This window comes from Ovis canadensis, chromosome 2 (genome assembly GCF_042477335.2).
Source record: "Ovis canadensis isolate MfBH-ARS-UI-01 breed Bighorn chromosome 2, ARS-UI_OviCan_v2, whole genome shotgun sequence".
Lineage (NCBI taxonomy): Eukaryota > Metazoa > Chordata > Mammalia > Artiodactyla > Bovidae > Ovis > Ovis canadensis.
In genome coordinates, this window is record NC_091246.1 from 249,065,170 (window position 1) to 249,092,773 (window position 27,604).

General features: G+C 37.6%; 1 protein-coding gene across 2 annotated transcripts in view; it reads right to left on the reverse strand.

Annotated features, from left to right (window-relative positions):
• The window catches only part of KDM1A (lysine demethylase 1A), a 62,958-nt gene that overhangs the window by 16,788 nt on the left and 18,566 nt on the right, over positions 1-27,604 (reverse strand). Inside the window, exons 3-9 of one of the 2 annotated variants that reach the window (XM_069579077.1) lie at positions 21,360-21,419; positions 16,043-16,176; positions 12,815-12,893; positions 12,075-12,167; positions 10,672-10,778; positions 9,056-9,137; positions 5,886-5,980 (exon numbers count right to left, since the gene is read on the reverse strand). In XM_069579077.1, coding sequence (XP_069435178.1) covers positions 5,886-5,980; positions 9,056-9,137; positions 10,672-10,778; positions 12,075-12,167; positions 12,815-12,893; positions 16,043-16,176; positions 21,360-21,419 — 650 coding nt within the window. The remainder of the gene's footprint in view (positions 1-5,885; positions 5,981-9,055; positions 9,138-10,671; positions 10,779-12,074; positions 12,168-12,814; positions 12,894-16,042; positions 16,177-21,359; positions 21,420-27,604) is intronic. The other variant, XM_069579078.1, reaches the window with a different exon arrangement.

Sequence of the window (27,604 nt, forward strand, 5' to 3'; positions counted from 1 at the left end):
TTAGCTCAGAAGCTGCAACCACCGGAGAAATAAGGAACAGACTGTACAGAGACTAAAACGGGAAAGTCAAGGCATAGAAATGGGCAAAAGAAAGGCACTTTTGGTGGTGGTTGAGGGTAGGGAGGTCAAGGGAGATGGTTTCATAAAGCAGAGAATAAAGCAAAATTCAATAAAAGAGAAAAAGAAAAACACTGGACAGTAACAAGAACAACACAGAATCAAACAAACAAACACCAAACCAAAAGCTCACCGCCACATCTGATCGACACCAGAACGGCATGACGACAGCCCTAGCGCACCTCTCTAACTCAGGGCTCCCATCAACAGTGAGGCCCCACCCAGCATCTGCTAGCTAAGCAGTTATAGGAATGTTGGCAGTGAGACCAGGGATACCTTTGATACCTGGATTGTCTTCCCATTAATTTAAAAATTCCACTTTGAAATTAAAGAAATTATTTGGAAAACAGTAAATAAAATATTTGTCCATTAGGAAATTAACATTGACTGGGAGAAAACCAAAATGTGTTTTTGATGTATTTAAACCTTGAATTTGTTTCTAAAATTAAGCTAATTACATATGTTCCAGTTGATTCAGACAATGAAAAGAATTTTAGCAACTGACTACCTTAAGCACTCCTTAAATACTGTTTCATGTCATTTCTTTCCTTTTGGTGAGAACCCTTGAACTCTGTTAGTTTCACAAATAATTATGAAAGGATGTTGACATATTGGCGGTCTTTAAATACAAGTCTCAATAATTTTAATTTGACCAGTCTATTCTAGATTCTTAGTTACATTCTGAGAAAGGAATTTAGCAAATGACTACCAGCGTTATTAGCAGCATGTCTGATGGCAGCTGGATTTCTGTATTACACCCCAGTGAGAACACAAAACAACAAACTATGTATTCTTTTGGGAAAGAATCACTGATACAGTTTTCTAGCAAAGAATCAAACAAAAAGGCTATCACTTGAAACAGATTTTACGATTCTTCAAAACCATTTATTTCTCTACAAAAGTCTCCAAATAAACGGTTCCTTTAAGATGAAAAATTTGGTGAGTCTCACTCCTGTAAATGGATTATAATCCTGACTGTTTTGGTCCTGCAGATTATATGGAGCATCCCTGAACATGGTCATGGGTTGGGGAGACCATGTGACCGGCCCATGCAGAATAAATTTTGGGAAAGCCAAGCAACTTTTTGGACAGGGTCCCTGATTCTGCAAGAAGTCATCGCAAAGAAAAGACAGCTCTTAGTTCTATCTCTGGTTGCATTCTATCATCACAAGCTTGGTAGGTCTTCAAAAACACTGCCCACCTGTCACACTTCTAGTCTGCATAAGTTCTCTAGCAGCAGAGCAAAAATGGAGTTAAGGGACACCTAGGTTCAGGTGCTTAAAAGTTCTGACATTTAGAAAGAGAAATCCTCAGGAAAAAGTAACACCCTGAAAAAAGTTGTAATGGCCAAATCTGGCCAACAGAGGTTACAGTCAATCTCCACCTCTCCCATTTCCATGTACTTCTGTAATTACAATAAAACGAAACATTGGTTCCTTTGGTAAATTGTGGAAGAACAAATTTACATCTGAGGGGTTTCCAACTCAGATTTTGAAATAGCTAAGGGAAATGAAAGATAGCTGTTGACCCTAAAGGGAGAATAAGGCAAGGGGAATATCCTTAATCTAAATATTGGGTAGGCGAAAAAGTTCATTCAGGTTTTTCTATAACACCGTACAAAAACCCAAAGGAACTTTTTGGCCAACTCAATAAAATTCAATGTGATTCTATAAATGGAGATTGCTGCCTCCCTCCCCCTTTAACTCATAAGGTATTAGGGGATGTAAATAACTGACTTTCCTAGAGCAGGGACTAAGCCATATGGAGACGGAACATATAATAACCTAGACACCACTCTATATGAACACAACTGGATACCTGGTAACTTACAGTAGGTACTGAGTGTACCCAATCAATGGTATTTATAAGAAGCCTGGTATGCATTACCTTTCAAGAGTTATCTTTCTTCCTCTGAGCCATTCCCAAGCAGAAAATCAGGATCTGTTTCTCCAAGTGGTTACTGAGCCTTTGGATCTCACTTGATAGTAACAACACATACACACATACACACCCCTCTCTCTTACACTCATGACTCAAAAAAAGCTGAAAACAAAACTAGAATCTAAAGCCCTTGAGTTACTAGCTGGTGTATAGGAGATGCAGAAAACACTCAGCCACTTCTCTAGTATACCCCACAATCCAGCTTTTCAGACCTCCCACTGGTGACTCCCAAAATGCTACTGAAAACATGAATTACCCTATTTTCCAACCTTATCCATTCAAAACTAATTACAGCATAATTCAGAGTATGACTCCATCATCAATTAACGATGACAATGAAGCAGGGTAGCTGCTTCATTAGCTCTGACTGTTTTTATAGGCTTGGAAGATACTTCTATTAGTTCAACATCCTAGCTGCCAGTGTAAGACCAGAGAGAACAGAGAGGCAAGCTCTTTCAGGGATACTTGTGACTGTGATTAAAACAATAACAAGGTAATGTAACAAAAACTACTTACTACATGATTTTTTTCCTATAGCAGCAAAATGCCTGGATATGGTAATATGTTCCTAAGACAACACTGTTGTTTAGTCACTAAGTCATGTCTGAGTCTTGGCAATCCCGTGGACTATAGCCTGCCAGGTCCTTCTGTCCATGGGACTTCTCAGTCAAGAATACTGGAGTAGGTTCCCATTTCCTTCTCCAGGAGATCTTCACAACTCAAGAGACTGAGCTTACATCTCCTGCACTGTCAGGTGGGTTCTTTACCACTGAGTCACCAGGGAGGCCCTTAAGACAATATTACAAGTGGTTTATATAACTGAGTTTGCTGCTGCCCTTGTACAGGATGAAATAATTAACTTCTGTATACTAACAAAAGAACCATCTAACTACCCTCTTTTCCACTGACACTATACAGAAAGAATGGAGCAACACATCCCGTTTTGTACAATAGTTTACTAAAGAAAAAGCAATGGCTGAGTATCATCATTCTAGGTGGGCCTCCTTCGAGTAACAATTAAAATAAGTTCTTTTAATAAAAGAAGGAGACTCAGCTGATGCAGTCACACTGACAGAACTGCACACCTCTCCTGCCCCAGCCTTCCCTGGACTCTCAGCCAGGCAGAACAGAATTAAACACCCGGGGAAGTGGGATGGATTGGGACACTGGAATTGACATATATACACAACTATGTATAAAGTAGATAACTAGTCAGAACCAACTGTATAGCAAAGGGAACTCTACTCGGTGCTCTGCGGTGACCTAAATGGGAAGGAAATCCAAAAGAGGAGATATATGCACACTTGTGGCTGATTCACCCTGCCGCACAGCAGAAACTAACACAGCACTGTAAAGCGACTATAGACCATTTTTAAAGTTAAAAAAAAAAGCTAAAACACCAGACAAGAGACCTGACTCTACAATTTATTGACTATGGTGATGTCAGGCAAACGTGCGTGCTTTAGATTCTTCCCCTGCAAAATGAGGAAACGAAGCAACTGAGTGAGATTCCTTAGATTTCTAAAGCCATGAAACATCTGAATATAAGTTAATCTGGCTATAAGCCAAAACCCAGTCTGTATTCCTCCTCTGAGCTAGATTACTGGGAACAGCAAGATACAGAAACATTAATAGGGCAAGCAGAACTCAAAGCTACAAAGAAATTCTTTCCCCAAATTTAACAATGCCTAAAGAATCCTCCTTACTATTTAGCTGCATTACCAAATACAAACCAACCAAGAAAAATTCTATAAAGATCAGAGTTGAACGACAACAAAATGCTGAAAACCACACACCAGCTTAACAACTGTTTACCAGAATGCTACTCAAAGAGCTGGTCCTGGTGAGATCAGGAGCTTATGCCAGAACATAAACTAAAGCAACATTTCTTTCACTGAGAAAAGTCCTGCTACCAAAGCCATCTGAACTAACATTGTGGTTAAAAGGATGCAGTTTATTTACATTCTGGCACAAGATATCTCTCTCATCCCATATTAGTAACCAACAGCTCACGAACCGGCAGCTGGCTGTAGGCCACACCTGAGTGAACGCTGCTGTTCTATGGGATTCCCTGGTGGCTCAGATGGTAAAGACTCTGCCTCTAATGCAGGAGACCTGGGCTTCATCCCTGGGTTGGGACGATTCCCCTGGAGAAGGGCATTTATTTGGAAACAAATGTTTTTTAAAATGTTTTACAGCTTATCTAATACCACAAAATCAGACCATTCCTCTGGATATCTCTACTAGGGGAAAAAAACTCACACTTTACTGTTAGAAAGACTAAATGAACCTGTTCTACACTCAGGAAAGTCAAAAGAAAAAGATAGTGTCTCAAAGATCAGTGATAATCTTTGGCTTGGATTCCATTACTTCTTGAGGATGTAATATCAACTTCAAAGACCTTGCTTCCATAATTCAATTCTCTGAATTATTGTCTATCTACATAAAACATCTATCTGGTCATGTTACTTCCCCCACTCTCAACAAGACTGGATAGATGGAACTAGACTGGAAAAATGGGAGCCTATTATAGGACTCTTTCTACATTTGTATATGTGTGAAAATTTGTATACAAGTCCCACCAGACTGTAGTGGCTTATATGGCAGGGACTGTCTTATTCATTTCTGCATTTTTTTTTTAAACAGGTCTTTGCAAGTAATAGAAGTTTACAGAATTGCTGAATTAATGTCTACTTCATCTTTTTCTATTTTATTGTTAGAAGGCTGCTTGCCCTTTTCCCTCACCTCCAGAAAAGCCCTGGAAGTAAATTTGGATCCAGAATGGTAGGGATGGGAACCAAGGCATTCCTTGAAAGTCTGTACTTCTCTGATATGAACCCTATAAAAAAGTCTTTCCCTAAAGGTAGACAGTAAAAGGCGAGGATGTCCCATAGGACCTATGACAAAAAATTCTAGAGTTGGAATATTACCACTTTCAATAACAGTAGCTACACTGCCATACACATAGCAAATCTTCTCTTCCTTGAAATATAAAGGTGATAATGTGTTTATATCCTGAGAACTAGAGTCTCTTTTACTCCTAACAGGGAGCTGGCAAAACTGCCATTGAAAACAAACTTTTGAGTTTCACAGGCCCCTAAAAATTAGAACTGACATATAACCTATCAAGCAGTTGTTAAAACACTCCTACTCTCCCACATTAAACATCACTTTCAGGTTACTGCCATGCTAACTATAGGAAGCTCCTATCTGGGCATCCCTGGTGCTCAGTGTATTCGATCCCTGAGTTGGGAAGATCTCTTGGAGAAGGAAATGGCAACCCACTCCAGTATTCCTGCCTAGGAAATCTCACGGACTGGCAGGCTACAGTCTATCGGGTTGCAAAAAGTTGGATGTGACTTAGTGACTAAATAACAACAACAAATGCCTCTGATAAACAAATACTTTAACCTATCTAAGCATCAATTTAGTACTACCATTCACTATTAGCCCATCAAAAACCTGACCCTAGGAACATACAACTGAAATCATCAAGAGCACACAAAGCTAAAGCACACGATGGGAGGCACAATACAAAGAAATGAAGAATCAGGTGGTCAATTCTACAGGTCTCTTAGGGTATAGGTGGCCACAGCCAAATAAAAAAATTAATCACTTGACTAGCCTAACTTTCATTAAGTATTCAGGCACCTAAGCAGCTATTATAACTCCTCCCTATATAGCTCAGAGTTAAGGATCTGAATAAAGCCACATTACTTCTACCCTCAGTTCATACTTGTATGTGTGTATATTCACCCACATATTTCCCCAAAATTGCTTTCAACTGAACCAAAGAAATTGTATGAAGTTGTTTGCTGTCAACTTACAGCTTGTCCGTTCGCTTCATAAAGTGGGCATTTTTGCTTGATCTTGGCCAGTTCCATATTTACTTGTTTGCTGACCACAGCCATGGGATTCCCTCCTAGAAAAAACTCCAACAATTAGATTCACATACCTTATGAAAAGGGAACAAAAACTTCAAAGCAAAAATATTTTTACTCAAATTTTAAAATATTAAAGCTTAGGGTATGTGAATTAATACCAAAAAAATGCCCAAAGTAAAAGAAATACATAAGTAAGCGTGAAGAAGAAAGCAAACCACAGCGTGTGTGTGCTCAGTCACTCAACCTGGTACCAAAAATCAGTAACATCACAGACCAGGCACGCCTGATGCCAATGCAGGCTGGAATGTGAGAAAGTGGGGAAGACCACCAGACCACTCGGGTGTGGCCTAGATCCAATCCCTTATGACTATACAGTGGAAGTGAGAAATAGATTTAAGGGACGAGATCTGATAGAGTGCCTGATGAACTATGGACGGAGGTTCATGACATTATACAGGAGACAGGGATCAAGACCATCCCCATGGAAAAGAAATGCAAAAAAGCAAAACTGCTGTCTGGGGAGGCCTTACAAATAGCTGTGAAAAGAGAAGCGAAAAGCAAAGGAGAAAAGGAAAGATATAAGCATCTGAATGCAGAGTTCCAAAGAATAGCAAGAAGAGATAAGAAAGCCTTCCTCAGAGATCAATGCAAAGAAATACAGGAAAACAACAGAATGGGAAAGACTAGAGATTTCTTCAAGAAAATTAGAGATACCAAGGGAACATTTCAGGCAAAGATGGGCTCGATAGAGGACAGAAATGGTATGGACCTAACAGAAGCAGAAGATATTAAGAAGAGGTGGCAAGAATACACAGAAGAACTGTACAAAAAAGATCTTCACGACCCAGATGATCACGATGGTGTGATCACTCACCTAGAGCCAGACATCCTAGAATGAGAAGTCAAGTGAGCCTTAGGAAGCATCACTACGAACAAAGCTAGTGTAGGTGATGGAATTCCAGTTGAGCTATTTCAAATCCTAAAAGGTGATGCTGTCAAAGTGCTGCACTCAATATGCCAGCAAATTTGGAAAACTCAACAGAGGCCACAGGACTGGAAAAAGTCAGTTTCCATTCCCATCCCAAAGAAAGGTAATGCCAAAGAATGCTCAAACTACTGCACAATTGCACTCATCTCACACTCTAGTATAGTAATGCTCACAATTCTCCAAGCCAGGCTTCAGCAGTACATGAACCGTGAACTTCCAGATGTTCAAGTTGGTTTTAGAAAAGGCAGAGGAAACAAAGATCAAATTGCCAACATCCACTGGATCATTGAAAAAGCAAGAGAGTTCCAGAAAAATATCTATTTCTGCTTTATTGACTATGCCAAAGCCTTCGACTGTGTGGATCACAATAAACTGTGGAAAATTCTTCAAGAGATGGGAATACCAGACCACCTGACCTGCCTCTTGAGAAATCTGTATGCAGGTCAGGAAGCAACAGTTAAAACTGGAGATGGAACAATAGACTGGTTCCAAATAGGAAAAGGAGTACATCAAGGCTGCATATTGTCACCCTGCTTATTTAACTTCTATGCAGAGTACATCATAAGAAATGCTGGGCTGGAAGAAGCACAAGCTGGAATCAAGATTGCTGGGAGAAGTATCAATAACCTCAGATATGGAGATGACACCACCCTTATGGCAGAAAGTGAAGAGGAACTAAAGAGCCTCTTGATGAACGTGAAAGAGGAGACTGAAAAAGTTGGCTTAAAGCTCACCATTCAGAAAAATAAAATCATGGTATCCAGTCCCATCACTTCATGGCAAACAGATGGGGAAACAGTGGAAACTGTGGCAGACTTTATTTCTGGGGGCTCCAAAATCACTGGAGATGGTGACTGCAGCCATGAAATTAAAAGACGCTTATTCCTTGGAAGGAAAGTTATGACCAACCTAGATAGCATATTCAAAAGCAGAGACATTACTTCGCCAGCAAAGAAAGATCCGTCTAGTCAAGGCTATGGGTTTTTCAGTGGCCATGTATGGATGTGAGAGTTGGACTGTGAAGAAAGCTGAGCACCGAAGAATTGATGCTTTTGAACTGTGCTGTTGGAGAAGACTCTTGAGAGTCCCTTGGACTGCAAGGAGATCCAACCAGTCCATCCTAAAGGAGATCAGTTCTGGGTGTTCTTTGGAAGCACTGATGCTAAAGCTGAAACTCCAATACTTTGGCCACCTGATGCGAAGAGTTGACTCATTGGTAAAGACTCTGATGCTGGGAGGGATTGGGGGCAGGAGGAGAAGGGGACAAGAGAGGATGAGATGGCTGGATAGCATCACCGACTCGATGGACATGAGTTTGGGTGAACTCCGGAGTTGGTGATGGACAGGGAGGCCTGGCTTGCTGCAATTCATGGGGTCACAGAGTCGGACACGACTCAGCGACTGAACTGACAGATCCTTCTAGACTTTACATGTGTAAAATTAGACACTACATACAAAAGGATCATAACACAAGCACTGTTTTATAATCATTTTTCAGCTTAGCAATAAATTGTGGACATAATTTCATGTTAATATGGAGCTACAGATTTTTAGCAGGTGGACAGTTCTCACTGAATAACAATTTAATCTTCTAATCTGCAGTTTCTAACATTCTGTTACAAAACTGAAAATGTTTTGAACACAATATGGTTCACACTCGTCTGTTTTCTTTAGGTTAATTTCCTAGAACTAGATCTGCCAGGGCAAAATCTACACACATTTTAAATTATGCACATACTGATACATCTTTTCAGAAAACTGTTTGCCAATTTACCTTTCAGTAACTCTGAAAACAGGCCTCCCAGCTGGTGTAGTGGTAAAGAATCCACCTGCCAATGCAGGAGACATGAGAGACACAAGTTTGATGTCTGGGTGGGGAAGATCCCCTGGAGAAGGAAATGGCAACCCACGCCACTATTCTTGCCTGGAAAACTCCACAGACAGAAGAACCTTCCAGGTTGTCACAAACAGCTGGACATGACTGAGCGATTGAGCACATACACCTAAGACTAAGAACAGAATCCTAACCAATATATTTAAAACCTGAATCTATGACTTTATAAGATCAAGCCACTTTGTGAGTCTCAGACCCTGAAATCATAACACAAAACTAAGAACTACTTACCAAGACCTGTTACCACCATGGCTCCAAGGTCAGCTACATAGTTTCCTTTGCGAAATGTAGCAACTCGTCCACCCACACGATCCTGTTTTTAAAAATTAAATGGCTAAAATTAATTCTAGTTTAATCATAATCTGGCAAAGTACCATCTCAGGCCTCTTTGATAACTTAAAAAGAAAAAGCTGTAGAGTTTACATGAAGTATGACATTAGCGCAAAGAGCAAATGAAGTTTAACTATTTGAGGGAATGGGAGATAATGAATGACACATCAAAGGACCAGAATTAAGTGCTATGAGATGGGAAAAAATTTAATAGCCAGAAGACATCAGTTATAGGTACTATTAGTTCTCAACCCCAATGTCTCTAATACCACTTATTGTACAGGCTGAGCAAGGGCCACCCACATAGAAAATACCTGCACACAAATTTCAACACTTCAGGTCATTTTTCTACCACCATGTTCTGACTCTTGTCCCCAGTGTCAAAGTCAGGTGTGACTGACTTGATAGACAACTTCTCTGAGAAATGCCTCTTCCATGCAGCCTCATGCCCAAGGGCAATGTCTACTGAACATGAATGGTTGACAATACCTCTCATTTCTAAACAGGCCCAAGTATGATCTTTGCTGACAGGAGATTTTCAAGTATAGGGAAATCTTTCTGAGCTGCAGTGAAACCTCAGTCATAAGTTACATGAGTACTCTGTAAACTCCAGACCAACAAATGAAAAAAAGCAAAACAAGACAAACCTATACACATGGGTAGGAATCATAATGATCCTCCATTATTCTTTACTGTATTCTCAGTACATAGGATACACAGGCACACAGATATTTTCCAATTAAGGAATAAAATATTATTTTTAGTAAGACTATCACAAATTATTTATTTTGACTTCCCCATACTATCTGAAAAGAACATTTTAAAAAATTAAATTTAGATTGTACTGCACAAAACATTTTGAAAGCTTTTATAAAATTTTAGATGGTTTAGGTTATGTGAGAAGTGTGTTTTTGTTGTTGCTATTTTAAGCGGCAGGAGCCCACAGAGGTCTTTAAGCCACTGAAAGATAATTAAATCTCAAACATTACTCATGAAAATGAGCTGAATAGTCCTAATGGGATGCTCTTTTTTTCTACTCTGTGCCATCATCCGAGTCCTCCTTCAGCTTCCATTCCTCTCTCTGGACTAATGGTAGGGAGCCAGTATCTTGGATTTACCAAGGCTGTAAAAGACAGCTGCTGCCTGAGAAGCAACTCCTCTCCTATTACTATCAAACAGAATATAGCCACCACTAAAAGTAACTGCACTCTATAAAGGGTATTTCAACAAAGCCCCAAATTGAAAGTTGCTAATTGTAAGAAACAATGACCTGAAAATACATACCAAAGGGCTATACAGATTATTTACAAACTCTAAATACTCACTGAGCCCTTTTCAAAGTCTTACTGTCAAAAATGCTTTATTCGATGTAGTTATTAACACTATCAAAATACTCTGAGTATTATTTAAATCAATTTGGTTTAGTTCAATTTGTATGATTCCTTAATTTACCACAGATAATTTCCTTACCATATTTTCATCAGGTTGGGCTTCTAAACCCAAACTAAAACTCTTACCCTGGCTTCCAGAAGTGTGACATCCATTCCAAAACTTTGTAACTGACGAGCTGCTGCCAAGCCTGAGACCCCAGAGCCTATGATGATGACCTTTCCTGTCTTCTTAGCTGAAATTAAAAAATGAACAAAAATTAAAACACTGTTATAGTTTGAATAGTTTTTATCATTTTTTACCATGAAAATTTCTAAATTCCTTATGTTATGATGTCTCACAAAGTAAAAAATTCAGTTATTTTCAAAATAGGAAAACTATATGAATCCAAATTAACAAATATCTGAGACTTATACTTTAACTCAATGTTTAAAATTTATAAATGGAATTCTTTACCTTAAAATTTACTTTCTCATTACTTCAGTCGCATGCTTCAGTGTCTGTGACCCTTGGTAAACTTATTATGCATAATCTCCCATATTTACCTCATAATTATACTAGGACAATTTGAGCAGTCAACCAACTGATTCTTAAAGCTATTTTCTATAAGCTGTACTTCTGCAGTCTTTCCTTTTCTTAAAAATTATTAAAGCAGAGGGGGCTTCTCTGGTGGTCCAGTGGTTGGAAGTCTGTGCTCTCAATGCAGGGGACCCGAGTTCGATCCCTGGTCAGGGAACTAGACCCTACTTGCCACAACTAAGAGTTCGAATGCTGCAGCTAAAGATCCTGCATGCTGCAACTAAAAAATCCCATATGCCACAACTAAGACTAGGCATAGCCAGATAAATATATAAATTTTAAGAAATTATTAAAGCAAAAAAATACATGTATTATAAACAGATGTGTGTGCTTAGTTGCTCAGTTGTGTCCGACTCTTTGCAACCCCATGGACTGTAGCTGCCAGGCTCCTCTGTCTATAGGGATTCTCCAGGCAAGAATACTGGAGTGGGTTGCCAGGCCCTCCTCCAAAGGATCGTCCCAACCCAGGGATCAAACCCAGGTGTCCCACATTGCAGGCAGATTCTTTACCGTCTGAGTCACCAGAGAGTGCAAATAGACAGACAGATGTATCAATTCTCAGATTATCCCTATCTTCTGATTCCTGGCAGACATTATCCAGACACCATTAAAGGGGTAAACAGCATTTAAAAAAATAAAAATGCAACCCTTAGCACTGCATTAAAGAACTGCTCAATGAGAGAAAACAAACTTCCTACTTTCATAACTGATTTTTCATTTTTAGTAAACTATTTTTTTAAAATTGGAAATTCATCTCTTTTACCAAGTATTTATCAAACCAGAAAGTATAAGAAATTCGTATTTATAAGGAGATTTTACTTTAAATCTGACTTATAAGAAGATAAACTTGGGACTATTCTGGCTCTAAATATGGATTCAGAAATCAAAATAAAACGCTAAAAGCCTCCTGAAATCTAATCTAAAACGATGAAATTCATTGGCCAGTCCTTACTTGGGAGGGGCTTTATCCTCTTGTAGATGCCGAAGTTGATAAGACCATGACGCTCTAAATAACTGTGAACTCGGTGGACAAGCACAGTATCACCTACAGAAAAAAAAAGAATTTAAATACATGTTTATCTTTTTAGCACTTTAAATAGAAAACTCTGATTCTTCTTTATTTCTGCATCATGAAGTCATTCTATTCATCTTTTCCATAAGCTTCAAGTCATATGACTCCTTTAGAAAAGTGATTTTGAGAACTGTTAGTCTGTGTGGTAGTCCAAAATGCCTATCACATAATCTTGAATTTTTAAGAATGACATCCTAATACAGATGAAACAAAGGACAAAACCAACCCTTTAAATAGTAGTATTATGCTCATTTACTTTGGGAAAGTCTTTACAAGACCACTGGTGGCAAGTGGCAAAAGAGAAAGCCAAATATACAGCCAAATGAATGCCACCAAAGTGCTCTGTGGATTAAAGCTGGAACACAGGTCTGGAGAGATTATTAGCAATTTCTTCAACTCATTCACCTGTCAACACAAATAAAAATTCAGAAGAACAATTACAAACACACAAAACAGTTTTGTTAAAAGGCTCACTTTGCACAGCACAGGTGTGAAATAAAATGAATATATGTATGAAAATTAATTAACAAATTCATTATCAAGGAGCCATGAGCTTCTGGAAGAAAATATCAATTTTCACAATCTGGTTCAAGACCAGTCCTATGGAACATACTACTTACTGTTGTAAGGCGCTTCTAATTGTTGGAGAGTAGCCTCAAATGTCAGCTGAATCTTTGGATTATCCAACCACAACTGCAACTGTAATTGAATGATGGAAAATTGTATTACATACAAACAGACATATACTATTTGATTGCCTCAAATATGGGTTTTCCTTTCAATGAAACAGTAAGGGTTTTATTTCTGACAAAGAAACTAATGAAACACAAAATCATGGCAAATGAGTGACTAATTAAAGAAGCTGGGAAATATTTGGCCTACCAAGTAACTTGCCAAGATCATTCAGCTGGGGAGCAACAAGGATTTAAATCTGGATTAGATATGTCCAGAGATACTGAGTTGATACAAAATTAAATGATCAATTAGATATGTGGTCACAAGTGTGTGCAAAAGATAACTCCTCAGTTATTAGCCTGCACAGCTAAATGAATTGGTATACCATTTACTGAATGAGGGACACTGAAATAAGAGATTATGAGTTGAGTTTAAAGACAAAAGAGGAGCTGAAAGACTGGCATCTAGATATGGAGCTGGGGTTCAGAGTTGAGGTTTAGAGCCTCTTGCTTATGGGTATAACTGAAGTCAAGTGTGCAGAAAAAGGGCTCCTAGCAGGAAAGAACAGGGGAGAGAGGAGAGGACCTTAAGGACCTCCAACCAGTTCACATAGTTGGCCTGTTGTTAAGGACAACCCTACAAATCATTCAGAGAAGACAACAACCAGGGAAGCAAGAGAAAAACTAGAATACTGTGTTAAGCTAAGGAAGCTGTGTATTTAAGAAAGGAGTCAATTATTTCTAATACTGATGAAAAAGCAGTAAAATGAGGAATGACAAATATTACAGTACAATCAATAGCCTCTAACATGAATTCTCTTCAAACTGAATACATACCTACAAAAGGCAAGACCAGTGGAATATTATCATATTTAAATCTTAGCTAAAAGTTAATAAATACTGCTCCATCAAATTTCAAAGGAGTTAATGTGTACATAAATTCAGTTACAAAGAGATATGACCAAATTCATATGGACCCTCTGCTTTTCTCTGTGGCCACTGTCAAAAGGAAAATGGAATTCCTCAATCATGCCATGGGCCCAAACCCATCAAACCTCAACATAAGCCTTCTTCCTCCTTCCATCTTATAATACAAAACTCATATCACATGTTCTAGTTGAATAATTCTAAAATTGTGGTTTTAAAATCTGGATGCAAAGGATGCAATTTAACATGAGACAATTGACACAGTTCTTATAGGAAAGAATGACTTAAATTCTGTTTTATAGCCAGAGACCACAACTCTAAATCTGTGCTAGTCCTTCCCTAAATCTGGACTTCTGTCACAGGGAATGAATCAGAGGAAACAGAGATCGCTATAAATCTACCACTGAAATGCAAGTAAAAAGTGAAAACTTCCCTCAGATGAAACAACAAAATGACAATTTTGTCTGAAATCTACTTAGAACAAATGTTAACAAGCTATGCACAGAAGCTGATTCAATTGTAAGACAAATCAGCCTTAAAAATGCACATTAAGACTGTTCCACTCACTCACTTTTTAAAAAAAAACACCCAATTTTTCTTCACAGAAAAGAACCTTTATTCACTACTACATAAACCTACCAATCACTCTAGCTAAATGGCATCTAACAATCCAAATTTAGCAGTAGTTTTACAATCTAATGGTCAAAATAAAGATGTTAGTGGTGAATAAAAAGACATCTCTGAGTATCTATTCAGCTATATCCAAAATAGCTGAAATTCAACATGAATTTCTTCTACTCTGTTTCACCAGAGTATAACAAATGGAGCTTCCTGGGTGGCTCGGCCAGCAGGTAAAGAATCTGCCTGCAATGCAGCAGACCCTGGTTCAATCCCTGAGTTAGGAAGATTCCCTGGAGAAGAGAATGGCTCTTATCTTGAGAATTCCAGTATTCTTGCCTTGAGAATTCCATGGACAGAGGAGCCTGGCAGGCTACGTCCATGGGGTCGCAAAGAGCTGGACACAACTGAAGTGACTAACACTTTTACTTTCAGAGTGTAACAAATATGTTCTGAACAGTATACAGTTAAAGAATTTCTGATGGGATTTCCCTGGTGGTCCAGTGGCTAAGACTGGGTTCCCAAAGCAGGGTACCTGGGTTTGATTCCTAGTCAGGGAACTAGATCCCACAGGCCAACTAAGACCCCAGAGCAGCCAAATTAAAAAAAAAAAAAAAAAAGAACTTCAGATGAATAAAGAACATGAAAGAAAAATTCACAGAAGAAATGCAAATGACTAACAAATATGAAAAAGCAATCAGTCTAAGTAATCAAAGAAATGGAAGATAAATGATCTTGGCCTACTACAGCAGCACAGATTATCATCAATCAGACCATAAAATCTGCCTGCAATGCAGGAGACCTGAGTTCAGATCCCTGTGTTGAAAAGATCCCCTGAAAAAGGCAATGGCTACCCACTCCAGTATTCTTGCCTGGAAAATCCCATGGACAGAGGAGCCTGGTGGGTTACGGTCCACAGGGTCGCAAAGCGTTAGATAGGACTGAACAACTAACACTTTCACTTTTACTCAATGAGGGCATTAACTGGGTCAGGCTCTCTGGGAAGTAATCTGACAACATGTATCAAATCTTAAAAAGTATTCATACTTTTTGAGAAGGTAGTTTTCCTTCTAGAAATCTATCTAGAATTCCATCGTAAGGAAATAATCAGAGATGAGAGTCAACAATGTATAAAGCTGTTCAGAGCTTCACTTTAATAAGTAAAATGGACATTTAACTGCCCAACAGTTAAAAGTATGACCCACTTGTCAAATAAATATTACACAGATATTAAAATCAATCATTTAGCCAAAGGAGGAGGATGAACCAGATGAGCAGAACAGAATAAGCGTTTCTCTTATGCTGAGAAGGAAAGACAAAGTGATTATTTTTGAAGTATATTTTTAAAAAGTTTATAAAGATTCTTATCATGTGTTTATAAGGTTATTGAAGAATGAAAAGAATCCAAAGAATGCACAGAAGGAGGATCTCAATTTTGTAAGAAAAATTATGTACATTTAAAAAAATACCTAGAGGAAAAAAACTAATTTTTAACAGTGGTTATCTCTGGATAATAGTATTATAGGTAACTTAAAAATTCTTTCCTCTCTACTTTTCCCCCCATATTCTATATAAAATAATATGTACCTTTTAGAATTCAGGTGGAAAAAAACTAACAAGGAAACTTACTGTGCGATTTCTAATGAACAGAAAAACCTTCTGGGTCTGCTGTGGTCCACTGATGATATCTGGAAAACATGCTGCTTCTTGAGAAGTCATCCGGTCATGAGGAAGTCTACTCTGGAAAGCTGCACCCTCCACGCCTAGCAAAAAAAAAGCAAAGGGTTTCTGGGAAACGTGCAAGTGAATATAGAACTAGGGATAATGATTATGCCTCGAACTCCTTTTCTGCCTTAAGAACTTCTGTAGAGCTTTGCCTTGTTCACAGACTGATCTCACTTCTTTAAAAAAAAACTTTCAATTTGCTCAAAAGCTGAAACACCCTTAAAAATTAGTCATTCATTTGAGCTTAACATTCCTAAAATCAGTTTACTAATGAGAGAAACAATATATGTTAAAAAACGTAACATGGCATTTAGAATCTTTTCTTCATCCACAAAAAACTTTAGAATACTTGAGGACACTCCTTAACTAAACCTAGCACTATTAACCGCATACAATAAAATTTAAAACTAAAGAAAAAGAGTAAAGGAGAAAAGACTAACAAGAAAGCAAAAGAGGCTATGGAATGAAAAACACAATCACGTACTTTTTTTAGGACAACAACAGGGAACATGAAGAGGATTTAACGTTTAATAACGAACATACTGTCTCATCAACGGCACCATCCACTAGTTCTCATAATTCAATGTCTGGCAAGCAGTGAGAGAAACTAAGCCGACTACAATGAAGAGACAAAAGAAAGCAAGAAATCCATCTTTTCTGGTAGAAACATTAGAAATGCTTTACTACTAACTGAAAGTAAAATATGTTACTGCATATACTATATAGTACTACATATACATATATATAATTTATTTAACAAGTGTAAGTCTTAAATTGGGATTAAATTGAAATTTTTATAAGCTGGTGGTTAAGTACATCTTTATAAGATGTTCTAAGAAATACATTTACATATATTTTACTTTTATTTCTATGATCTTCCCTTGGTAGTCCAGGGGTTAGGATTTTGATGCTCTCTATCTAGGATGATCTTATAAATATATACTTAACCATCAGCTTCTGCACATATCAAGACACAATTTAAAGAGTTTAAAAATTCAATACCATTAAAGTAATTATGTGATAAAATAGGTACCAGATATCCATATTTAATCATTTAAAAGCACAAAAAAAACAAGAAGTTGGAAGCATTGATGATGGAAGCAACACTAAAGAAAAGGCATTAGTGAGATCAGGAGAACAAAAAGAACGAGGCAGGTCAGGTGGGGCTCAGAGAATCACAGTTAAGCTACTGAGGCACTGTTTCCGTAAAGACGTCCAAACACGATTTAGGAAAAAACAATGATTAACAAGAGGATAAGCAAAAATGCCCAATGCTACTGTACATTAGGGAATGCTGTTCTTGGAGACAAGCATTAAAACCCATTCATCCACAGTAAGTAATGAGGGCATAAATAAAGTATTTACAACACTATATCAAATTAATAATCCTCACATTCAATGAATCACAACCTAAAATTAAAGACTCTCAGGGAAATTATTCTATAAGGAAAAAAAAGGAACAGCCATACTGTGGAGGGTAGAGCAGGAAATCAAGGAATGAAAAGAAGAAATGCTGACTATCCGAAGTATAGGTTATTTCGGTAAACTGAAAGTTTCCAATACTTTACAGCTTCAAAGTTCCCAGTCCTGTATTCCCAAATCATAATAAACAAAAAATAAAGCCAAGTCCAAAAATATGTCACATTTGTAAGAAATATTTTCTACTCAATAACCCTGAGTATTTGAACCAAATATAGGGTATATCTTGGTATATTTCATGAGTGCGTACTATTAACAAGAAAACCAATGAACTCTATAAACTTTACTTCTTCCCCAAAACAGGGCAGCTTTCTTTCTCAGTTATATCATCTTCTATGTATCTGTTTAATAAGTGGTCCCTGACTATCGATGCCATTGCGGAATACTACTGTCATGACAGCCAGAAAACCCATGTATGCTTCGGGTGGGGGGGGGATCCCACTAAATCTCACATCAAAGGTTTCTCATTCCAAGTGTTGTCAGCAGAAATCACTTTAATAGACTTGTCTAATTTGAGAAAACTGGAGAAAATGTAACAATTAAGAAATTTTATATCAGTCACGAGTTTTGAATTATCTTGAGATCAAAAGTTTAACAAAAGGAATTAAAGAAGCCCAAAGTTGTAACATTAATGTACATGTGGAATAACAATATTCTCCATCTCTAACTTCTGCATAATAGCTAAAAAAACCCAATTATTCTTAAAATTAAATTTTAAAAATGAAAAATGGACCCTAAAAATTCTCAGTAATTACTGCCTTCCTTCTAGCTTTTAAGGATGAGACTAGTATTTAAAAGAAGGAAACCATTATCAAAACCAAGATGAAAAGTACAAGATTTAAAAATCTAACTTTTCCCCAAAGAAACAAAAAATTTGGAAATTAAACTGCTCAGAAGCTAAATCAAAACATTCTTTCTTTTAAAAATATTGCAAAATGAACAGACCACTATCTCCTTTAAAGGGAAGAATCTTACAGAATACAACTGTCTTTAACAATATCCTTATTAAAAGTATCAGTAGTACATACAATTCACAAGTAACTTACACTTGGCTCTGGAATAGTTTTATACTTTGGTGTCTGTATGTACTTAATAGAGCCTGGTATTCTGGAAATTCACAATGCTTCAAAGACACTGTATTTTTTTAAAAGCCCCAAGGTTGCCTACATACCAATCTGCCCTTTGTCTTTCTTACCACTTCAACACAGGATATTTCCAGCATTACCTTTCAAAATGCAGTCATGCTAAAGCTTAACTGCCCTAAGGGTCTGACTGCCTCATACTTTCTCTGAAAACAAAGTAAAAGTAGTTACATATTTAAGGGACCTTTCTCGATCTATTAATTAGACAGAAAAAGGGAGGGGGAAGTGAGGCTCTAGGACCTCTCTATTCCAAGAAACCATTTCCCTCCAATTCTGTTAGAACACAGGCAGCATCTTGAATAAAGTAACAGGGATATGACAACACAAAAGAAAAGAAGACCTCCATGAGGGTTTCTTGGCTTCCCACCTCCCTTCATTAAAGTAGATAAAATTTAACTATAACTAGATTTCTAGCTGCATAGTCCAGTCTATGGGGTTGCATAGAGTCGGACACGACTGAAGCGACTTAGCAGCTGCAGCAGCAGATTTCTAGCTAAAGGACAGAAACAAGAGCCTGATAAGATGTACATATAAACTTTTTAAAATTACTAACTATAGATGCACCATGTGTCAGTCACTCAGTCATGTTTGACTCTTCAACCCCATGGACCGTAGCCTGCCAGGCTCCTGTGTCCATGGAATTCTCCAGGCAAGAATAATGGAGTGGATAGCCATGCCCTTCTCCAGGGGACTTTTCCGACACAGGGATCAAACCTGGGTCCCCTGCACTGCAGGTGGACGCTTTACCGTCTGAGCCACCAGGGAAGCCCTGATGCACTACATCCAGTCTAATAATAGCTTTAAAATAAAAGAAGAAAAAGAGGGAAAAAGGAAGAAAGAGGAGAGCATCTCTTATGCTTTCGATTTTTAATTTTTAGGGTAAATGCGCACTTTAAATGATTCTATGAAGGAGAGTATAAGGAACAGTATATGCTAAGAAACAAGACCTCTGGGTTCTCACTCCTCCACTGCTGGTATATCCCTGGCCCAGTCATTTAACTTTGTGTTTTAGGACCTAACTGACAAAACAGGGGTGATACAAATACCACATGTTTGAAGGCAGAAAACTAGGTAAGATGACCTCAAGTTCCCCACTAACTTTTAAGGTTGAGGATGTAAATACCAACTTGATGTGATCTTTTAAGGTCAAGATATGATCCTGTTCCCAAGATACTCTTGAGGGTCACATGGTTTTGTTAAGAGAAGAACACTGATTACTTATAAGGATACTTTTCTAACTCAGACTGACCATATCACAAATGCATGCTTCTGAACAAGCTGAACAAGATGAAGATCTAAAGAGACCTTGATGGGTTCAGAGCAGTCACCACCATTCCTGGAAACACCTAAGCTCAGGTTCTGCTATTAAATTAGTAGCACCAGTTTTGTATGGAAGTCTGCTTTGCTCTCAGCAGTACAACATACTGTTTTCTTAAGCAAAAGAGTAAATTTATTAATTATTCACGTAAAAACAAAAAGCAACAAGAAAACTCTATTTCTTCAAGATTAAAAGTTCTAAAAGCTACTCCTGCTCCTTGGCAGTTCCATGGAAGATCCAATCATGCATCATTTGATGAAAAGCATTGTTGAAGATTTATCTGCCAGGTAAATGAGAATTTTAACTCCTCTAAGACAACCATGTACTGATTATCAAACTTCAATCCTTTGGACAGCATTTAAAGAAGTCTACTTCCAACATTCTGGATCCCCTAGATACTACCACTGAAGTATCTCTGATCCAAGAGAGTAAAACACAAATATTCCCTGGACCTGCTGTACACAATTGTAATCAATAATTTTGAAGTAGATTTAAGAGTTGAAAAGTGACAAACTCCAAAAGTGATACCTATTCCAAGTCTATCAAAATGTATATGCAAAATAGTTTTGAGCACTGGCATATACAATAACATCCTTTAAGAGGTAAAGGATGAAATCCAGACAACTCTACTTTGGATTCCTGGAACAAAGTTTAACTGTTCCAGATGGGCTCCCATAAACCATTTAACCCTTTATTTTTTCCTAGAAGTTAAAAATCTTATAGTTTGGTCTGAAAATAAAAAGCACTTTCAGCAGACTTTTTAAAAATTAATTTTCATGTGAGAAACAAAATGTTTAAAGCTAAAAAATTCACTATGTAATAATGTTAGTTGAAAAAACTGTATCCAATACCACTTAACAATCATTTCTAAAGAGTCACTTGCCCACATAATTCCTTTGACTAATCTTAGAATGCCTTTCCATCCTATTTTTCAGCCTATGGCTTCCCCTCTCTGTGTATTATATTAAGTTATAGTTTTGTGTAAAGGTCCCATGATTCCTAAGCCTATGTTTTATATCATGTTTGTTGTTACTATAAAGTCTGCCGGGGAGAAAAGTACCCGCCATCTCCTGGAGGGCTGAGATCGGCCTGAGGACTTCAAAAGATTTTGCTTGCCTTTGTTCTGGCTACACTTTCTATCATACTACTCTATCCTGTGGCTTATAGTTCTTCCCTTGCGCTTCTGGCTAAAATGTGGGTACCACAGCCAAAGACACTCGCAAGCATCAATCCCTGACTTGGCGGCTCTTGCTAAGTGGCAAGCATCTAATGCCACCCTCACCTGATGCTTGGCCGTCTCCATACCCTCCAGAACTGTCGTCTTGAAGTCCTCCTGCTTGCCCTGTGGAAGGAAAGAGGAGAACTCAGGGACCTTACTCCATAAATTGAGATAATATCTGGACATATAGTTGGGATAATATCTGGCCTAACAGTTGGTGACTCATGACTTCACCACCAACTAGTAAACCCATATTCAGAGAGCTCTTTCTTCTGGAATCAAGGCCCAGGGAATCACATTATAGTCTTCCAAATTCTGGTCAGGAAATGTCAACTTTGCATGCTGATTCTTGTTGAAAGGTATCAGAACAAAGTACGTAGTATTTCTAATTGCTAAATCTTTGCTGTCAGTCTCAACAGTCAAGACTGGATGGGGAAAAGGGATTCCAAATGTCTTACTACTTATTGCTAGACTGAGAGTGGGTGTGGTATGGGCTCTAGGATCTGGAGTTGCAACAATTCAGCATTTGCTCAATGTCTCTTAAACTTTACCTTTCTACCTAAAAAGTATATATACACACACACATATATATATATAAGAAAACAAGCAAAAGATGTAATTTTAATGAGAAACTCTCCCCTTGACTTCAAAGAAGGGTAATAACTACAAGATTCAGTTCCAAAAGAAGTTTTATTCGCTATACAAACTACACAGTGCCAGATCGGAACATGCCAGAGCTTCCTTAGAAAACTTTAAAACACAACATAAGACAGCTGTAGTTATATGCCAAGTACTGCAGAGAGACACAAAGGGAAAGGCTGAAACAGGGAAGATTGTGGGGGAGCGTCTACCTCAAGCTACACAATAAGCCTGCTAAGAAATTTTCTTTATTGATTAATGCACAGAAATAGCTTCAAGAAAAGTATCACAGCTTGAAAGTTCAATCTGAGAAAGTTAGATCATCTTCAAGACTCTTCCAGAGTCAATCACCAAGACAGATGTAATGGTCATCTTAAGCTTCCAGCCACCTGATACACTATGAGAAAACCACAGTGTGATCTTTGGAAGATATGAGACACCATCCCCTTTTAAAAGATCTAAAACTTGACAAGCTTCATTAAACAGTTTAAAAGAATCTCAGCTAGAAAGCAGACTGATTATTCCATCATTTGAGTTGAGAGCAGACTAACATTACCCCCTTACTGTAAGAACGATCCTATGACTGTGATACTTAAAACAACACTTTCATCTTTAAGTGTATGAAGGTATTCAGACAAAAATGATTTTTTACATATGTTATAATATGCTGCTAGATGGTGTATGATCTGCTTTGAAAGGAGAATAGAATCTCATTCTAAAATTATTTCACATTGCTCTTGCATGAAGGGTCCTTTAGGTTCCAGAGGATTATGCTTCTCAGACAAGTTACAAGGTGTGTGATCTGTTGTTTACAGCCTTTGAAAAAGGGCTTATACATATGAAGAGATAACTCCAATTATGAAATCCAATCTGTAAACCTATCTTGAAATTCCAAGCTCTACATTTTATATTTTATTTATAAAGTTTAAGTAAAACAATGTTCATTCTTAATAAACACAGATTAATTAATTTAAAAAACTTTCAGAGTTGAAAAGTTTCTGAGTAAAAATTATTGTCACAATTTTGTTTGGTTCCAAAATAGAACCAAACTAGATCAGAAGATTAAACTATATTTTAGAAGATGGGAAAGGGGCTCCAACAATGAAATCATTTCCAAGAAGAACATTTAGGCATTAGAAATAATAATATAGTTCTTCTTTTGCAAATTATGTTCCTGGCTTAACAAAGAATGAAAATAACCATCTCTTGTCATGATGGCATCTAATCACTTCTTAATAAGTAAAATCAAAAAACACTTTTAAGCCTGCCATTAAGTATTAATTATTTTAATCCTATTTCTATGATTTTCCTTCTTCTCCCACTACATGTCACACAACATGCTATGTACTTTATTGACTGATCTTTTCTATCAATGGTACTTCACAGAAATACGGAGTTCTTACCCCTGACTTACGTACTCAGAAGGTCAACAAGGTAAGGCAATCTTTTTCGTCTTCTGCTTTTGAAGAGGAACTAACAAAATTCTTATAAAGACACTGTTTTCTTTTTTTTTTTGAGACTGTTCTTTGATTTAAAAAAAAAAATTCTAGGAGAAACAAGGAAAATATTCAATACCCTGGAAAGATTTTTAAAAGGTATCTCTTATAGCAGCAGTCAAAAAAGAAAAAAAGAAGTGAAACTCTGGGGTATTACTTAAGCAGAAACACAGGAGAAAACCAAGCAGAAGGTGATATAAACACCTTCTTTTTAAGAAATGATGAGAAACAAAAAGTGCTTTAAATTAGGCAGATGAACAATATATCTCTTGACAAACACTGACAAGCTGTTTGGAAGTAAAGATAAGGCGGTTGCTTCCTCTCTAGTCACGGTGTACTCGTGAGCACTGTGATGGTGAGTACTTCTCCAAGACAGTGGGAACAGCACCGTCTTTATGAGTGGCATTCTAGGCCAATTCTTCACCTTTTTTTTTTGCACTTTATTAGCTCTCAGATTCATTTTGCCAGAATGCTATAATGTTTAAAGCACAGAATCATGCAATACAATTGGCATAAGAAATAGTTTTATGATTATATATTAATTTCCTTTATTTTTTAACAGAATATTAATAATTTCATTAAGAAAATGTACATAAAAATGGGGCTTCCCTGGTGACTCAGATGGTAAAAAAAAAAAAAAAAAAAATCTGCCTGCAAAGTTAGGACTCAGGTTCAATCCCTGGGTCAGGAAGCTCCCCTAGAGAAGAAAATGGCAACCCACTACAGTATTCTTGCCTGGAAAATTCCATGGACAGAGGAGCCTGGTGGTCTCCTGGACATGAGTAAGTGACTAACACTTTCACTTTCACACAGAAAAATGTTTGCAGCTAACTTTCCATCCAGGTAGTGTCTCTGACTAGAACACGTAAAATGCTGTATTCATTTGTTCTTTGGGTCTTTCGGGCCTAGAACTTTTCTTCTTACAGTGGTACAAAGACATGGAACATCAGGCAAACATGGTTTTTTTTTTCCATGAGCTCAAATCCAAAACAGAAGAAAAATTATACAAAGCAACTTTTTAATATTAACTTAATTTGGCATTCCTGTGTGAGAATACTTCCTGTTGTTTTTACCCCACTCCCCTCCACCACACACACACAAAATCCTCAAGTCTGAAGCACAGACCCTTAATACAGTTTATTTGTGCATATTTTCTCCAAGTTGAAAATCATTTTGGTTTATTTTACATAGCAGTCTTTCAGTCATCCTCTAATAAATCTGCAAATATGTTAAGTTATTCTTGAAGAACAGTGAAGTATTTTAGTTATAGTCACACTACTGAATATTTTTTCATCTTAATTCAAACTCTCATCTTAATTCAAAACTCTTAATTCAAAATTCATACTCTTCCAACATCTTCAGAGCAAGTCTGTTGCTTCCAAATATTTTCATTTAGCCAGGCATGGAAGTGAGAGTTATTGGTTTATTGTTCCCATTAACATACTAAACAACATAGTCATCATATTTTGACTAATTTCTTGGAAACACATTGATAATTTTTATAAACATTTTGATGAACTTCTAAATCTTGGAGGAAGCAATCGTTTTTTAACAGAAAATCAATTAATCAAAATCTTACAAAATTTACAGAATAAAAATGACTGCCAAGGATTGACTTCAATCAAACTAGCAAAGGAAAAAAAAAATCTCAAAAAACCATCTCTGAATATACAAGTGTCTACTACATTAACACTCTAGTTGAATTTCTTAATAACCTCACAAATTTAATGTTTACTGAAAACCCAAACAAAAACTGCCATGCACAAAATCAAAGGTAGAATAGTGTGTGTGTGTGTGTGTGTGTGTGCATGCACGCGTGCGCACACTCAGTTGCATCCAACTCTTTGTGACCCCATGAACTACAGCCTTCCAGGCTGCTCTGACCATGGAATTTTCTAGGCAAGAATACTGGAGTTGGTTGCCATTTCCAACTCCAGGGGATATCCCTGACCCAGGGATCTAACCTGAGTCTCTTCTGCCTCCTGCACTGGCAGGCAGATCCCTTACAACTACACTACTGGGGAAGACCTGAGTGCCTACTTCCAAAGGGTTTGTGATCTACTTGGGGAAAGACGAAAAAATACCCAGAAACTTTTCTTTATTTTTAAGAGAAAACAAGTACAGACTTGCGGGAATCACTGAAGCTTTTCTGAACAAATCCAGAGAGATTTGGAGAGACTGGGAGTGGGAGGAGCAGTGAACACACTGGCATGGGCCAAAACATTTACAAAAGCAAGGAGAAAAGCACAGATATGGTATGTGCAAGAACTGCACACAGCATGCTGCTAAATGAAGGAGATGATCTCAAAGAGCAGTGGTAAACACAGGATAGGCAAAAACGTACCCCCTTCAGGGCCAAAACTTAAACTTGGTCTTATTAGTAACGCAGGAGAACAGTATGATTTTTACCAAGAAAACAGTAAAACAAGTGACATTTTAATTAAACTAATCCGGTCACTTTGTACCAGATAGATAAGAGGGGAAAGGTGATCTAGATGAAGGAGATTCAATAGAAAGACTACTGAAATAATCTGGATATGAAGCAAAATCCACTAAAATTAAAAAGGAGACAGTAAAAATGGATAAGGCATATAACAACTCGAAGAAGCTGTACACAGGAAGACACGACTTTTCAAGAGACTTGATGAAAGAGATAAGGGAATTTCAAGATGACTGCAAGCTTCCAAAGTTCAGGAGAATGGACTTCAGTAATAAAATGTATAAACAGTAAATCTGAGAGACAGGTTAGTAAAATAAAATGGGCTCTGATAGTAAATAAAGCGTCTACCTACAATGTGGAAGACCCAGGTTCAATCCCTGGGTGGGGAAGATCTCCTGGAGAAGGAAATGGCAACCCACTCGAGTACTCTTGACTGGAAAATCCCATGGATGGAGGAGCCTGGTAGGCTACAGTCCATGGGGTCGCAAAGAGTCAGATACAACTGAGCGACTTCACTTCACTCTACAGATGGTGGGAAATTAAAGACTGGAACTCACAAGTGAGAATGGGACTAAAAAGTTTTAAATTAGCATGGAGGTAAGAGAGTCTGAAGCAGCTATATGTTAATCTCATAAGGAAAGACACAGTTTCAAAGAGGAACTGGTCCATGTAAATGACAAAAAAAAAAAAAGTTAAAAAAAAATAAAATTGAGAAAAACTGAGTTATTGGTGACCATCACCAACCACTTCATGCTGCTTTTCTGTCCTTGCTTTAGTGAGAGGTGGCTTAAAAATGGTATATACTCTTTCCTGCCTTTTTTACTATGATTTTCAGCAGAAGAATAAATGATCTATAGCAGCTGAAAGAAATGTAAGGGCTCAGAAAGGTAGATCTGAATTAGCCTAAAGAAGCCTCAGGGGTTCCTCTGAAGTACATCAGAGGCATTTAAAAACACCTAACACTGACCAATGGAGGAGGGCATGGCAACCCACTCCAGTATTCTTACCTGGAGAATCCCACGGCCAGAGAAGCCTGGTGGGCTACAGTCCGTGGGGTTGGACATGACTGAGCGACTAACACACACAGACACACACACAAACACAAAACACTGATCAATACTCTCCAACAAAATTAACCAAAATGAAATCTCCAATTAGAGCAGCAATTCTAGGGTTACACTGTTATTTAAAACGATGAACTAAGAATAGATAACCTTAAAGTCTGAAAAGCAGGAAAACTGCTGCCTGAGGTAGGAGCCTGACTGGAATTTTTTCACTGTACCACTGGAAAAGGTGTAGCACAGATTTGCTCCAGAACTTAACATGGGACAGAACTGAGAAGCTCAGCAGCAGGGATCTTATATAAAAGAAAGTAAAAGCCCTACAAGCTAGGGATGAAAGCAAAGCTTTTAGAAACCAACTGGAAGAACTGACTTCTTCACATGTTATTTCCCTCCACATTGCATAGAGCATATTTTCCTTATTTTGTTGCAAAATCTTGGTTTGTAGTTCACTTTTCAAAATGTTGCAAGGAAAATCTACAATTCGGATGCTATGCTATGTTGCTCAACCACCAAGCTTAATCTGAGTAGTTAAAAACAAAGCTTATTTTTTGTAGTTATTTACCTGCTTTTAAAAAGGCCAATATGGAACTTTATTCTGGACCTGCTATTAAAAGAACCATTATACCTTTTCACAACTGATAACCATGAATGTATTTCCCAGTAGGAGAA